General features: G+C 42.8%; 1 protein-coding gene across 1 annotated transcript in view; it reads left to right on the forward strand.

The window, feature by feature from the left end:
* Positions 1–15,730, forward strand: part of ADAM10 (ADAM metallopeptidase domain 10) — a 167,363-nt gene that overhangs the window by 113,217 nt on the left and 38,416 nt on the right. Inside the window, exon 4 of the mRNA XM_075857941.1 lies at positions 474–632. Within this exon, the coding sequence (XP_075714056.1) occupies positions 474–632 (159 nt within the window). The remainder of the gene's footprint in view (positions 1–473; positions 633–15,730) is intronic.

Consider the following 15,730-nt stretch of genomic DNA (forward strand, 5'->3'; position numbering starts at 1 on the left):
TAGGACTTATCCACACACAGCGGAATTGCTGCAGAAAATTTCTGCAGCAAATCCGTTGAAAGTCAAAGGTGCGGCAAAAACGCACCATTTCCTGCGGTTTTTACGGCAGAAAATGGTGCGGAAATTGCTGCTTTTTTCGCAATGCTGGGAGATGGAGACGTCTCCTCTGAAAAACGAAGCAATTCTGCACACTTTCCGTAGCAGGAATTGACATGCTGCAGTCTGAAAAATACGCACCGCAGTTCAATTTCGGCTCGGAAATCTTATGCAGCATGTGGATGAGATTTGTTAAATCTCACCCACTTTGCTGCTACTGTATTCTGCTCCGTCTTTTCCGGCCGTAAAAAAGTGGCAATTCCGTTACGTGCGGACGAGCCCTTATACAAATCATACAAAATCTTTTATTGATAGAAGCTCCTCTACTCTAACTTTTGAGAATATGTTAATAAGTTTCCTTACTCCTGTGTTAATAGGTGAACAAGGGACGTTGTCTCACGGATCTGTGCTGAATGGTAGATTTGAAGGATTTATTAAGACGCCTCAAGGCACCTTCTATGTGGAACCAGCAGAAAGATATTTTAAAGGCAAAGCCGTTCCATTTCATTCTGTTATGTATCATGAAGATGATATCCGTAAGTATTGCTCGAGATTTCTTTTATCCAATCTTGTGACTGTATATGCAGATATATTATCTTATATTTAAGGAAAACTCACTTCTCGGAAGAGAAAAAAAAAAACCCTGAATTTTAGTTTTAGAAAACGATCCATGATGAATTGGGGTTAAGCATCACCTTGATAAACTTATTCGCCTCCGATGGTCTTCTGTTTGGGCTAATTTTAACGTTTTATGTTCACAAGTAGCGGAAATGCTGTAGACTTTCCGTCTGGATTTGCGGGCAGACCATTTGCAACCCATTAGAGTATCAGCACAGTGGATGAAATTTTAACAGATCTAATCCACACTCTGCAAACGTTTTCCATTCTGAAATTGACCTGCAATGCGGATTTTAAAATACGCAGCATGTTAATTTCTGTTGCTGATTTTCGCCACATATTTTACTTTTTTCAATGTGTACCAAGCAGATTTTGTTAATAATCTGCCGCGTATTTGTAATGGATTTTTCCACTTTGTAAGAATGTAGCTAAAAGTGTTGACTTCTTTGGGAGCTTCCATTTGGGCTTCTGGGTAGGACTTGCCAACAGAGTTCTGCTTAACCTATAAAATAATAATGTACATGGATTTCATGCCCGAAGCTCTGGACACTGTACAGTGGCACTTCCCCATCATTATTCTCCTAGTATTTGTTCTCCATTAATAAAAAAAATGTTCTCCCTCATGGACTACATATACACTATCAAACCTCCTTTGTACCTCTCTTTAAAATTGGAGGTACAGAATGGTTCCATAGCTGGCTAACTGCAATATAATGGTGCATGAGCCCTTACTGTGGGATGGAAATATTGCACAGACCATTACAGGCCTTCTGTTGAATCTTTTCTTTAAAGGGCACCTGTCATTGGCATCATGCTGCCCACATATTGATTTCAGTGGTCTGTCACTAATTTTGCTTAAGTGAACCCATTTCTGAAAACTTCTCGGAAATGGGTTCACTTCAGCAAAATAGTGAGACCAGCATTTTTCACTACATTATACTTCCCTCGAAGGCAGCATAATATCCATGACAGAGTCTCTTTAACCCCTTAGTGACCAGCCCATTTTAGGCCCTAATGACCAAGCTGTTTTATTCGTTTTTCTATAGTCGCATTCAAAGAGCTATAACGTTCTTATTTTTTCGTCTACATAGCTGTATGCGGACTTGTTTTTTGCGGGATTAGTTGTGCTTTTTAATGGCACCATTTTTGGGTACATATAATTTTTATATTAACTTTTATTAACCTTTTTGGGGGGGGGATTATAAAAAAAAACTGAACATTGTTCTATGCGTTTTTAAATTGACGCCGTTCACTATGCGACGTAATTAACATGTTACCTTTATTCTATGGGTCGGTACGATCACGGCGATACCACATATGTAGAGGTTTTTTTATGTTTTACGACTTTTGCACAATAAAAACACTTTTGAACTAAAATTATTTGTTTTTGCATCGTCTCTTTCCAAGAGCCGTAATTTTTTTATTTTTCCATCAATGTAGTGATTTTTTTGGGCTTGTTTTCTGCGGGACAAGACGTAGTTTTGAATGGTACTGTTTTGGGGTACATGGGACTTATTGATTCATTTTTATTATGACTTTTTTGGGGGGCAATGGAAAAAAATTGCAATTTCGCCATAGTTTTTGGCGTTTTTTTTTTTTACGGTGTTCACTTTGCGGTTTAAATTACATATTAACTTTATTAATGGAGTCATTACGGTCGCGGCGATACCACATATGTGTGCTTTTTTTTTTTTTTACACTTTTACTAAATAAAACCACTTTTTATGGAAAAAAATGGTTTTATTTTTTTACTGTACTTTTTATTAATAATCTTTATTTCACTTTGATGACTGATTTTATTAGTCCCACTAGGGGACTTTACTGTGCGATGTTCCGATCGCTGCTATAATGCTCTGGTATACTTCGTATACCAGAGCATTATTGCCTGTCAGTGTAAATCTGACAGGCAATCTGTTAGGACGTGCCTCCGGCGCGTCCTAACAGGCATATGTCCAGGGCAGACCTGGGGGCTTTTATCAGTCCCCCGGCTGCCATGACACCCCATCGGAGACCCGCGATTGCATTCGCGGGCCGCCGATGGGTGAGAGAGGGAGTGCACTCCCTCTGTAAACAAAGTTAAATGCCGCGGTCGCTATTGACGGCGGCATTTAACGGGTTAGACGGCCGCGATCGAAGTAAACTTCGATCGCGGGCGTTGGAGCAGGAGCTCCGCTGTCATCAGACAGCAGAGCCCCGGCTCCTGCCTGCACGGGAGACCCGTGCAGGACTTGGACTAGGCTGACGTGAAAAGGCGTCAGCCTAGCCTAAAGCCCAGTAGTGAATCACGTTAAAAGGCGTATTAGTGGTCACTAAGGGGTTAAAGGGGTTATCCAGGAGTTTTCACGTTTTCCAGAGCAGGGGAGGGTATAAAATAATGAACTAACACGTACTCACCCTCTTAAACTCCCTTCGCGCTTGAGCCCATTTCAGTCGCTGGCCTCCGCAGTCACGTGTCGTTCATGGCATCATCACTGCTGAACGGCATGGAGCTTCCGGGACCGTAGCAGTGGAGAACGGAGTGTCAGCGCTGGAGTGATTAAACAACAAGATGCCTGAGGCAGAAACGACCCTATTTCCCAACTACCATTAAATTGTATTTGTAATCTTTAATGTGCTATTACAGCAAACAGACATACAGACAAAACCAACATAAATGGTAAAATTTTCAATGCATGGATAGGGTCGATAGCCGTTCGTGGTTATAGCAATGTGCACATGTGTATGCCGTTTGGATAGTCCCCGTTGGTAACAGTGTGCCGATTTGTATAGACAATAAATTTAGCAGTGAACACGTGTGTCTATCGTCTGTGTCTACAGAGAGATGGATACAGTAGACACCGACACCATCAGCGGACTTCTAGGCAGTTAGATAGTTAGATTGCCCTAATACCAGCATGTATTAAAATAAAACAGAGAGCCCCCCCCCGACATGTTTCGCTACTATGTAGCGTCCTCAGGGGTTCATGGGGCTACTGGCAGCGCTGGAGTGGGGGGGGGGATTTTTTAAAAGTTGAGTACCTGTTAGTACTGTACTCTACTCTGTCATACCCATAGACTTTAAATGGAGCAGCAGCTCGCGTGCTCAACCACAGCTCCATTTAATGTCCTCCTTACTGCGGTTGAGCAATGAGAAAAAGTGTGGGGGCGGTGGTTCGGGACCCCTGTTCTGGCAATAGTTTGGGGTCTCAGCAGTGGGGCCCCAAATGTTCAGACGTTTGCTTTGGATAAGTGATGATTGTCATTTATGGGAATACCCCTTGAAGTAAGTTGTTATTTGTCTGGTTAGTATTACCATGTTGCGCACCAAGGAAAAATCACTTCTGTAATACATTTCTAATGGTTTTATTTACCCAATTGCTATAGACGTTCACAGAGAACCTTTGCTTTTTATGTGTTTTCTGTCTACAGTGCAGTAGTGCTCATGCTATTGCCAAAGCAGACAGATGGACGCTGTGCTTTACTAGTCTGTACCCATTGTTTCCTCCTAGCGACTCTTGACCGCTTTCTAGTGACTGACGAGTTCTTTCATTTATTTTATCAAAATATTTAACATTGCGTTGTTATTGTCACATTTACTCTACGTTACTATAATATTAGTTCATAAAACCTGTTAGCGCCCTTCTTAAGTAGTAGAGCAGATATTGCGAAATTCAGTCTTCGTAGCTGCTCTCCTAGTACCATCCGCAGAATACAGGCTGCACTGCTCACTTACACAAAGCTGTCTGTCTTAGTAAAAGGAAACAAAATGATTCTGTTCTGCCATTTGCATTCCCATGCCTGTGCCCTTTTTTCCCCCACCCGTTAACATTTCTGGCTTGTTGTAGGCGCTGATCTTTGTCGTTTCTGAGTCACACTGATAAATGATTCTAGAGACAATGATACAGGCATTTTTTTTGTCATTACTGCTGTGTGGGCAGAAAATCGTGTTGCAAAAAAAAAATTTGACTAAAGGCGCCCCTACCTATTCTAGCATACTGTGTACATGTGGTCACTTTTTGCTCCTGCTCTCCTAGTTTGCATATGAAGTTAAAAACGTTAAGTGAGATTTTTTTTAGTTCAGAATTATAATACATGGGAAAACAAATTGTGGCGTCGAGAGTACGTGCACTGGCACATTTGTCGTTTTGTTAGGATGTGCCAACTAACTTTTTTGTGTTGTACATGAGGGGGTGGTGACTGCTTCCATTTTGGTAGTGTACCCCTCCCATTCTGCCCAAGGGTGTTTTCTAATTAGAGTGAAGCTGGTTCCTACCTACCATGAGTTCATTCTGCAGGCTTAGGCCCCGGAAAAGTGTCTATTAATTGGGCCCCTAACCTAAACAGCGTTCACCTTCTTGTGGGAAGTGGGTTCATCCAGTTTGATACAAATGTGATTTTTGCCACACATTTTGAAGTATAGAACATGGCAGTTATGCAAAATAACGTAAATCCAGCATTTGGTGGTCTTGGCGCTTGCAATGTTTTTTTTATTTTGTTGGCCGTCACAATGCACGTGCACCTTCACATTTGTTAGGATGTGCTAACCAACTTTTTGTGTTCCGTGTTGTATTTAGGAAACTTGTTGATCGTGTAAATTATGTGATAAAGTAAAGAGTGTAAGGGGGCATTCACACGAGCGTGTATTCGGTCCGTGCGGGACGCGTGGTTTTCACGCAGCACGCATGGACCAATACAAGTCTATGGGGCAGTACAGACAGTCCGTGCTTTTTGCGCAGCGTTTGTCTGCTGCGCAAAAAGCGCGACAGGTTCAATAACTCTGCGTATTTCGCGCATCATGCACCCATTGAAGTCAATGGGTGCGTGAAAACCACGCAGGTTGCACGGAAGCACTTCCGTGCGAACTGACTGAAACAGCGCACCAGCTGTCAAAAGGATGAATGTAAACAAAAGCACCACGTGCTTTTCTGTTTCCGAACATCCAAACGGAGTGTCTTTGCGATGAGCGAAGCCGGACAAGCGAACCGAACTTCACCGGGTTCGGCCGAACTCGTTTTGGCCGAACCCGGCAAAAAAATTATCGGTACGCGACGTCAGGAGATAGTTACTGTCCATGGTGCTGAAAGAGTTAAACTGTTTCAGCACCATGGACAGTGACTTCCGATCCCAATATACATGAACCTGTAGAAAAAAAAACCGAAGTTCTGACTTACCGATAACTCCCGGCGTCTTCCTCCAGTCTGACCTCCCGGGATGACCATTCAGTCCAAGTGACAGCTCCAGCCAAGCACAGGCTGCAGCGGTCACATGGACTGGCGCGTCATCCAGGGAGGTGGGGCCCGATGTCGAGGGACGCGTCACCAAGGACGCGTCACCAAGGCAACGGCCGGGAAGTTCTCGGTAAGTACGAACTTTTTCTTTTTTTTTCAACAGGTTTTTCGATATTGTGTTCGGCATTCACTGTCGAGGGTGCTGAAAGAGTTAGCTCTTTCAGCACCTTGGACAGTGACGGGCGTCGACTAGCCTCATCTCTATGATGGCGGCTGCGCGAAAATCACGCAGCCGCGCATCAGACACGGATGACACACGTAGCTGTCAAATGGTTTTTGCGCGCGCAAAACGCAGCGTTCGTGTGTATCTGCCCTAATACTGGTGGGTTTATGACTAAGACTCTCTTTACTTTTGTGTCATGGGTTCCATTCATAATCGAGCCATGACCGCTATGCTGGATCTGTTTTTATACCAATCCTGACGATCCCCTTGACTTATGGGCTCAGTCAGGTTTCCTTTGGTTTATCGATAATGTTGAATGCGCAATTGTACTATTGTCGTCAGAAAATACCGTAACCCCTGACTGCTGTGGTGATCAGTCATGATCCATGATAATCGAATAGGCATTTTTTTTCTCCTCCCTTCAATGACTTATAATGGGTACGACGGGTAACTTTGTTTAACTAGATAATTACATTAATCATGGTAATTACATACCTCCTCATGGTACCACTTTTTTTTTGTTAATGTCAAGTAGGAACAAAGCCTTCTAGAGACCCACCCCAGAGCTGAAACATTTCTGCATCTAATCCTGAAAATGTCAAATCAAACAGATGGCAAACGCATATGTGAATATACTTAGCACAGCAAAAAGGATAGAGGGCCCCACTTTATTTAATAAAAAAAATAAATCAAAACATGTTTTTAAATTTATACTCCGGGACTGAATATGAGTCACATACATATATCTATGCATTTAGTCCATTGAGTGGCAACAAGGATCCGTAAAAGAAACAAAATATATTGTGAATCGCTTTCTTCCCTGTCTCGGTTGTACTCGTCTCCTGCGTCGTGGTTAAGAGCCTCGGGTACATCTTGTATTGCTTCACAAGTTAATATTACATTATAATGTCTTGAAGGACCTCTGTTTGATATGAAAAAATAAACCAAAGGTAATTGTCATTGCCGGCATGCTGCATTTGATATCAGATTAATGGTACTTGTCTTGTTCTCCAGCAATCTTTTGTATGATTCCGTTTGTGGTAGGGAACTTCCACCTTAGGAGGTAAATTGCTCTCAATTTGTGCTTTCTTGGTTACTGTCTGCAAAGAATTAATTCCAGCGCTCTTTCTATATGTCTGAAAGCTTACCGCTGCCTCATTTAATTTCTTTTATTTCGACAGCTATTCTGGGTGCATTATCCCCCCCCCTTCACTGCCAATGCATATAGTGGCCTTTTAGTAATGTTTCTATGATGATGACCAGCCGAGCTGTCAATCAACTGCACAGGAGAGGGGTTTGGCGTGCTAGACGCGCTTTGGCTCAGCGGACGCTCACGCAGCAGAATAAAACTTATTTTTTACACTTCTACGTAGCAAAATCTTAGGCGCTGGTATATTCCTAGCTGTTACCCGATAGCTACCTAGCAGTGTGAGCTGTTTGGTTGCGTAAAATCTCCCGACAGACTCCCTTTAAGTAAATATCAAGAACATTTTTCCCGAATAAAAACCATTTTTTTTTCTTTAATTATTAAATGTTAAAAATCTTAAGCCAGCCATTATGAAATCCAGAATTTGACCGCATGCTCAAACTAGAAGGACTGTAAAGAGAACTATCTAATATTCACTATTCCCCTGGTCTATGAAAGATTGCATTGATCTCCTGCTATATTTAGCGGTTTATTCCACTGCAACATTGAAACACTGAATTATTTTCCAACTCTTTGGCTATGTTCACACGGGGTATTTTGCCAAGTTTTTTGACGCGGAAACCGCGTCGCAAAAACGGCCCGAGAACGCCTCCCATTGATTTCAATGGGAGGCGTCGGCGTCTTTTTCCCGCGAGCAGTAAAACTGCCTCGCGGGAAAAAGAAGCGACATGCCCTATCTTCGGGCGCTTCCGCCTCTGACCTCCCATTGACTTCAATGGGAGGCAGGAGAAAGCGTATTTCTCGCTGTTTTATGCCCGCGGCGCTCAATGGCCGCAGGCGAAAATCGGCGTGCAGGGAGAGGAATATCTGCCTCAAAGTTCCAAACGGAATTTTGAGGCAGATATTCCTCCCCCAAAATACTCCGTGTGAACATAGCCTTAAGTTGCATGTGAGAACTGGTTTTGTTTTTGGTATAGAAACTATGCAAATCTGTAAATGATAAATGTTTCCAAGATAAATCCCAAGATTGACTACTGGTTTTAGAACTCGGGCCTCATGCTTGGGGTCATATCACAGGTCTGTGTTGTATATAAGGCTGAGTTCACACGTTGCAGATTTGTCACCAATTTTGTTGCGGGGCTGAGTTCACACGTCGCAGATTTGTCACCAATTTTGTTGCGGATTTGACGCAGATCTCTTCCTTTTGCATTACAAAGGGTAAAATCTGAGACAAATCCACAACGTGTGAACTCCGCCTAAGGTTGGGTACCCACAGTGCACATTCGCTGGAGATTTTACACACTTTTTTTTTTTTTAGGCCAAAACCAGGAACGGAACCTAAACAGAAGAAATATCTAAAGGCCTTATAGGTCTGCTCTCCTGGGTCCAACTCTGGTTTGGGCTTACAAATTGTAGGCAAAATATGCAGCAAATCTGCAGTGTGTTAACCCAGTCTAAGGCTGGGTAGCAATGGAATTCAGCAACAGAATTATTTGCGGAATGCGGAAATTTTGCGGCATTTACAGTAGCAGCTAAATGGATGGGATTTAGAAAAACTCATGCCCCTGCTGCAAAAAAAAAAACCCGCTGCGTAAACGTTAATTGACCTGTGGTGCTGAATTTAAATACGCAACTTGTCCATCTATGCTGCTCTTTCGTTGATTTTCTGTTGCAGGTTTTCACCTTTGAATTCAAAAGGGATGCAAATCCCGCAACAGAAAGCCAAGCGTTGCGAATTTCGCAGCGGAATTGCAGCGATTCCGTCGCAAAACTCGCATCTCGGGGAAAAAAAGAAAATCACACTTACCCAGAACTCTCCTTCATCCTGTGGTCCAGCTTCCTGGGATGATATTTCATCCCTTGTGACCTGACCGCTGCAGCCAATCACAGGCTGCAGCGTCACATGGCCTTCAACATCATCTTAGGAGGCCGGACTACGCACAGAAGAGAGGGGGGGGGGTGTACGTAAGTATGAACGGTCTATTTTTAACAAAGAGACGATATATCTAGCGCCAACAAAATAAATGTATGCGTGTGTGTGTATATGTATATATATATATGTGTATATATATATATATATATATGTGTGTATATATTCTACAGCAAACAAAAAAATGGCGACAGCACTATGGGAACATTAATGCCACCTAAAGTCACTAAATATAAATAAAATAAAAATGCATTACTGCGAAGTCTACTTACAATAGGGAGGTTCTCAGCGCACATTTTGATTTAATTGTGTGAGCCCACCTGCCACGACAAGGCGATCTCTATGAGGTGGGAACCTACACTGCACATACACCCAGAACTGGAACTAAGCCCACATATACTTGGGGATGGTAGGAACCAGCATTAAAGAGGCTCTGTCACCAGATTTTGCAACCCCTATCTGCTATTGCAGCAGATAGGCGCTGCAATGTAGATTACAGTAACGTTTTTATTTTTAAAAAACGAGCATTATTGGCCAATTTATGACCATTTTTGTATTTATGCAAATGAGGCTTGCGAAAGTCCAAGTGGGCGTGTTTAAAGTAAAAGTCCAACTGGGCGTGTATTGTGTTCGTTACATCGGGGCGTTTTTACTACTTTTACTAGCTGGGCGTTCTGACGAGAAGTATCATCCACTTCTCTTCAGAACGCCCAGCTTCTGGCAGTGCAGACACAGCGTGTTCTCGAGAGATCACGCTGTGACGTCACTCACAGGTCCTGCATCGTGTCAGACGAGCGAGGGCACATCGGCACCAGAGGCTACAGTTGATTCTCCAGCAGCATCGGCATTTGCAGGTAAGTCGATGTAGCTACTTACCTGCAAATGCTGATGCTGCTGCAGAATCAACTGTAGCCTCTGGTGCCGATGTGTCCTCGCTCGTCTGACACGATGCAGGACCTGTGAGTGACGACACAGCGTGATCTCTCGAGAACACGGCTGTGTCTGTCTGCACTGCCAGAAGCTGGGCGTTCTGAAGAGAAGTGGATGATACTTCTCGTCAGAACGCCCAGCTAGTAAAAGTAGTAAAAACGCCCCGATGTACGCACATAATACACGCCCACTTGGACTTTAACTGTAAACACGCCCAGTTGGACTTTTGCAAGCCTCATTTGCATAAATACAAAAATGGTCATAACTTGGCCAAAAATGCTCGTTTTTTAAAAATAAAAACGTTACTCTTATCTCCATTGCAGCGCCTATCTGCTGCAATAGCAGATAGGGGTTGCAAAATCTGGTGACAGAGCCGCTTTAAACTAATTAAAATCACCCAGGGCAGGTGTGTGTGTGTGTGTGTGTGTGTATATATGTATGTGTGTATATATGTAGGTGTGTGTATATATGTATGTGTGTGTGTGTGTGTATATATGTATGTATATATATATATATATATATATATATATATATATATATATATATATATATATATATACACTCCCAGCCTATTCTGATATTCTAGCAAAGATAGAAATCTATCTATTGCTCTACCTTTCGATCTATACAATCTATCCATCTATCTAAACAACGAATGTAGTGTAGATGACACTGTATTTTATTATTTTTTTTGTAACACTGTATATATTCTTTTGGCAGCAATTCTCTCGAAGTCTCTTCTCCTTACACTGAAACCATGTCTGAGGAGAAAGAAATGCGGCAAGAGATTCGCTGCCAGAAATGTCAAAATAAAAAAAAAATGTGATCGCAGCGAAGACTTGATCTGGGACCAACAGATTGTTCCCTGATACTGTGCCCAGAGCTGTTGGTAACAGCGTGGGCACAGGGCTGGGTGCACACGATAGTGTGCACACTATGTTTTCTATAGAAATGCATGTGATCCAACAGATTGGTCCCTGATACTCTGCCCAGGGTTCTTGTCAACAGCGAGGGAACAGGGCTGTGGCCTCGGGAGCACACTTTCTGAAGTGCCGTCATAATTAGTCTATACGGCCGACTTCAGACACCCTGCCCACTGGCCGTAAAAATACATCCAACAGTTGGGAATCTGTTAAAGTATTGATTTGTTGAAAGTCTTACTGATGGCGCGTTATGGGAGGAATTTATTAAGACTTGCATTTTATACGCCAGTTCTAATGGGAAACAAGTTTGAGTAATATGCAACAAATTTATTAAGAGGCACACTCCTTAATAAATTTGTTGAATCTTCGGCTGTCCATATGCCACTGGGATCTCAACTATAATTTACATTGGTTTCTGGTAATCATCGGAAATGCGTTGAGCCTAGGGTGGCCCTGCCCTTTCTACTACCTCCACCCACATTTTGGAAAGGTGACGAGATCAGCAGAAGCCGCTCTAAAATCACACTATTTGTGACTTGTGCCGCTTTAGACTTTTTTACGCCATAAAAATTGGTCCAGCCGCACTTACAATGCAATAACATAACAAAATAAGTAAACCATGTCGGCTAATTTTTTGGCAGATGGCATATATGTTGTTTGCCACAAACAACTTTCCTAGGACTGCACCCCAAAATAATCCAACATGGCAGATCAACTTTTTTTTTTTTAACGCTTTAGTATTTAAGCACGACAAAAACTGAACCGTCCGATTATAAGCATGTTCTCTGCTTCAGAAAAAAATAACATCAAATCTTTATGTACTTATCATGTTTTGTGTCTGCAGTCCTACATAAATAGGAAGCAATTTAGTGAAATTCAATGTTCTTAATGGCTGTTGGTTATTACCTTTTATTATAAAGACTCAAAGGGGCGAGAGCCAGAGCCCTTTCGAGATAAATCGAAAACATTGATTTAAAATGAATTGCACACCTCTTCAACCTTTGTGATCCTTTAAACATTATAAATAACCTTTTTACAATAATGTCATTTTTCGGCTAATGGAACTTTGGTTTTGAAGGCCGGAAAAGCTTTTCAACTACTGCATTTTCTTACTTTTATGGCAGTTTTCCAGTAGTTGATATTTGTTTTTATTTTTTTTAATTCTTTATTTAAATTTTCAAAAATGAAAATCTCTTTAAGGCTATGTTCACACGGAGTATTTTGCAGGAGGAATATCTGCCTCAAAATTCAGTTTGGAAGTTTGAGGCAGATTTTCCTTTCCCTGCACGTCGATTTTCGCTTAGTTTTTCGCCCGCGGCCATTGAGCGCCACGAAACACTCTTTCTCTGCCTCCCATTTAAGTCAATGGGAGGTCAGAGGCGGAAACGCCCGAAGATAGGGCATGTCGCTTCTTTTTCCCGCGAGGCAGTTTTACTGCTCGCGGGAAAAAGACGCTGACGCCTCCCATTGAAATCAATGGGAGGCATTTTCGGGCCGTTTTTGCCGAGTTTTGCAACGCGGTTTCCGCGTCAAAAAACTCGTCAAAATACTCTGTGTGAATATTGCCTAATAAGGCTGGGTTCACACTGAGTTTTTTGCAGGTGGAAAATCTGCCTCAAAATTCAGTTCGGAAGTTTTCCTCTGCCTGCACGCCGATTTTCGCGGCGTTTTTCTCCTGCGGCCATTGAACGCCGCGGGCATAAAACTCAGTGAAATACGCTTTCTCTGCCTTCTATTGAGGTCAATGGGAGGTCAGAAGCGTAACCGCGCAAAGATAGGGCGTGTCCCACGGATTTTCCGCTCGCGGGAGAAAACCGCCTCCGCCTCCCATTGAAATCAATGGGAGTCATTTTCGGCCGGTATTTGGCAAGTTTTGCGGACGCAGTTTCCTCGTCAAAAAACTGTGTGTGAACCTAGCCTATAGAGGTTGTGTCCAGATAACCCCTGTTCATAAGGCTCTGTTCACATCTGCGTTGGGGTCCCGTTTTGACGTTCCGTCTGAGATTTCCGTCAGAACGGGACCCTGAACAGACAGGAACGGAAACATGAGGTTTCAATTTCCATCACCATTGATTTCAATGGTGACTGATCCGGTGCCCGTGGTTTCCGTTTGTGCCTGTTGTGCTCCGGACACGTCGTTTTGCCGGAAGCAAAAGCTCAGACGGAAGGTCAGAATGGGACCGCAACGCAGATGTGAAAGAAGCCTAAGCCCTTTAAGGCCCAGTTCATACTGCGTTTTTATTACGCTGATTTTGACGCAGAAAGCGTATCGGGATTACCGGCCAAAAAAACGTCTGAAACCGCCTTACATTGATTTCAATGGGAGGCAGAGGCTGTTTTTTTTTTTGTTTTTTTTTTTCTGCGGCAGTTTTTAGCCGCTCACAGTAAAAAAAAAAAAAAATGCTGCATGCTCTTTCTTTCCGCGGTTCCGCCTCTGACCTCTCATTGAAATCAATGGGAGGCAGAGAAAGCGTTTATTTGCCTGTGGTGCTCAACAGCCACGGCTGAAAAACGCCACGAATATCGCTTCAAGAATTTGCAGGCAGGTAAAAATCTGCCTGCAAAAAAACTGTGAATAGGCCCTTAGGAATTCCTTCAGGAATTTTGTGGCAGATTTTGACCTGCCTGCACTTTCTTGCCATGGTTTTCGCAGCGTTTCTTTGCACTTTTACACACTTTTACACTTTTTCACCTTGTCCTTTCACCCATCATTTGTTAGCTTGACATTATAGAATATTAGAAATGATTGTAGAACTGGTAAACATTGTAGTTCCAAAATTAGGTCAATAAAGCTAGTTCCCTATTAGTTATTAGCTAGGCTTAACCCCATCCTTCTGCATGCTTTCTGGGCCTTAATGACAAAGCAATCTTTTATTTGAGTTTTCCCATGGTCCCATTCAGAGAGCTATAAAGTGTTTTTTTTTTCTTCTTTTTTCCTGTCAACATGGCTGTATGAGGACTTGTGTTTTGCGAGATTAGCTGTATTTTTCAATGGCACCATGGGGGGGGGGTTATAAAAAAAAAAAACCCCAGCAATTTAACCACCGTTCTATGCAATTTAACCAGTTCATGACCGGGCTATTTGGAGCCTTCAGGACCAGACACCGTTTAGCCCTTTTTAGCACGCTGTTAAACGGCTTTAACTTTTTTATTTGTTGGGCTAGCGACGTGATTTTTGCATTGTTTTTTTCCGTAGACACTGCAGGTTTCTTTTTTTATATCCTTTTTATACACCTCCTCTTTGCTATTTTTAGGCTTAAAGTTTGAACATACTAAAAAAAAGCTTATTTAGCTATTTTATTTTTGGTAATAAAATAGTTTTACCCTAAAATAGACCTTTTATTTGTGATCGTCATTGTCTACCGTAAATTTTAATATATTACATGTCTATATTCGGGTAACTGGGTCAGGGCTAGCGTTACAATCATGATTGGCAGGGGGAGGAACATTTGTTTTTGGGGGTGGGTATTTTATCTGTTATTATTATTTATTTTTTGCTCTTTACTTTACTTTTATTTTCTTATTACTATGGTCTGTCCCTCAAAGGTCAGAGAAGACGTTTGGGGGACTTTTTTTTTTTCTTTCTTTTACACCAAGTTTTTCCACAGTAACTGGGGCTGCACAGGCGAAATCAGCCCTCTCATAGTGAAGATTGTCACTAATAGGGCTGTGCTGGGTCTAGTAAGACCCAGCAGCCGTCTGTCACTAACGGCACCCGGCGATCATGTGACCAGTCACATGATCACCGGGACCAATAGAGTAACTTCGATCGCTGCCATTGGAGCAGGAGCCCAGCTGTCATCGGTCAGCCGAGCACCCGGTACAGCATGCACGGGACACCCGTGCAGGACTTTGATTAGGCCGCCGTGAAGAGGCGTATCGCCGGTCATTATGGGGTTAAAGGGGTTTTACAGTCTGAGTAATTTTTATTAAAGAGGCTCTGTCACCAAATTTTGCAACCCCTATCTGCTATTGCAGCAGATAGGCGCTGCAATGTAGATTACAGTAACGTTTTTATTTTTAAAAAACGAGCATTTTTGGCCAAGTCATGACCATTTTTGTATTTATGCAAATGAGGCTTGCAAAAGTACAACTGGGCGTGTTTACAGTAAAAGTCCAAGTGGGCGTGTATTATGTGCGTACATCGGGGCGTGTTTACTACTTTTACTAGCTGGGCGTTCTGACAAAGTATCATCCACTTCTCTTCAGAACGCCCAGCTTCTGCCAGATCACGCTGTGACGTCACTCACAGGTCCTGCATCGTGTCGGACGAGCGAGGACACGTCGGCACCAGAGGCTACAGTTGATTTTGCAGCAGCATCAGCGTTTGCAGGTAAGTAGCTACATCGATTTTTACCTGCAAACGCTGATGCTGCTGCAGAATCAACTGTAGCCTCTGGTGCCGATGTGTCCTCGCTCGTCTGACACGATGCAGGACCTGTGAGTGACGTCACAGCGTGATCTGGCAGAAGCTGGGCGTTCTGAAGAGAAGTGGAAGATACTTCTCGTCAGAACGCCCAGCTAGTAAAAGTAGTAAACACGCCCCGATGTACGCACATAATACACGCCCAGTTGGACTTTTACTTTAAACATGTCCACTTGGACTTTTGCAAGCCTCATTTGCATAAATCCAAAAATGGTCATAACTTGGCCAAA

This window comes from Rhinoderma darwinii, chromosome 3 (assembly GCF_050947455.1).
Source record: "Rhinoderma darwinii isolate aRhiDar2 chromosome 3, aRhiDar2.hap1, whole genome shotgun sequence".
In the NCBI taxonomy this organism is placed as follows: domain Eukaryota; kingdom Metazoa; phylum Chordata; class Amphibia; order Anura; family Rhinodermatidae; genus Rhinoderma; species Rhinoderma darwinii.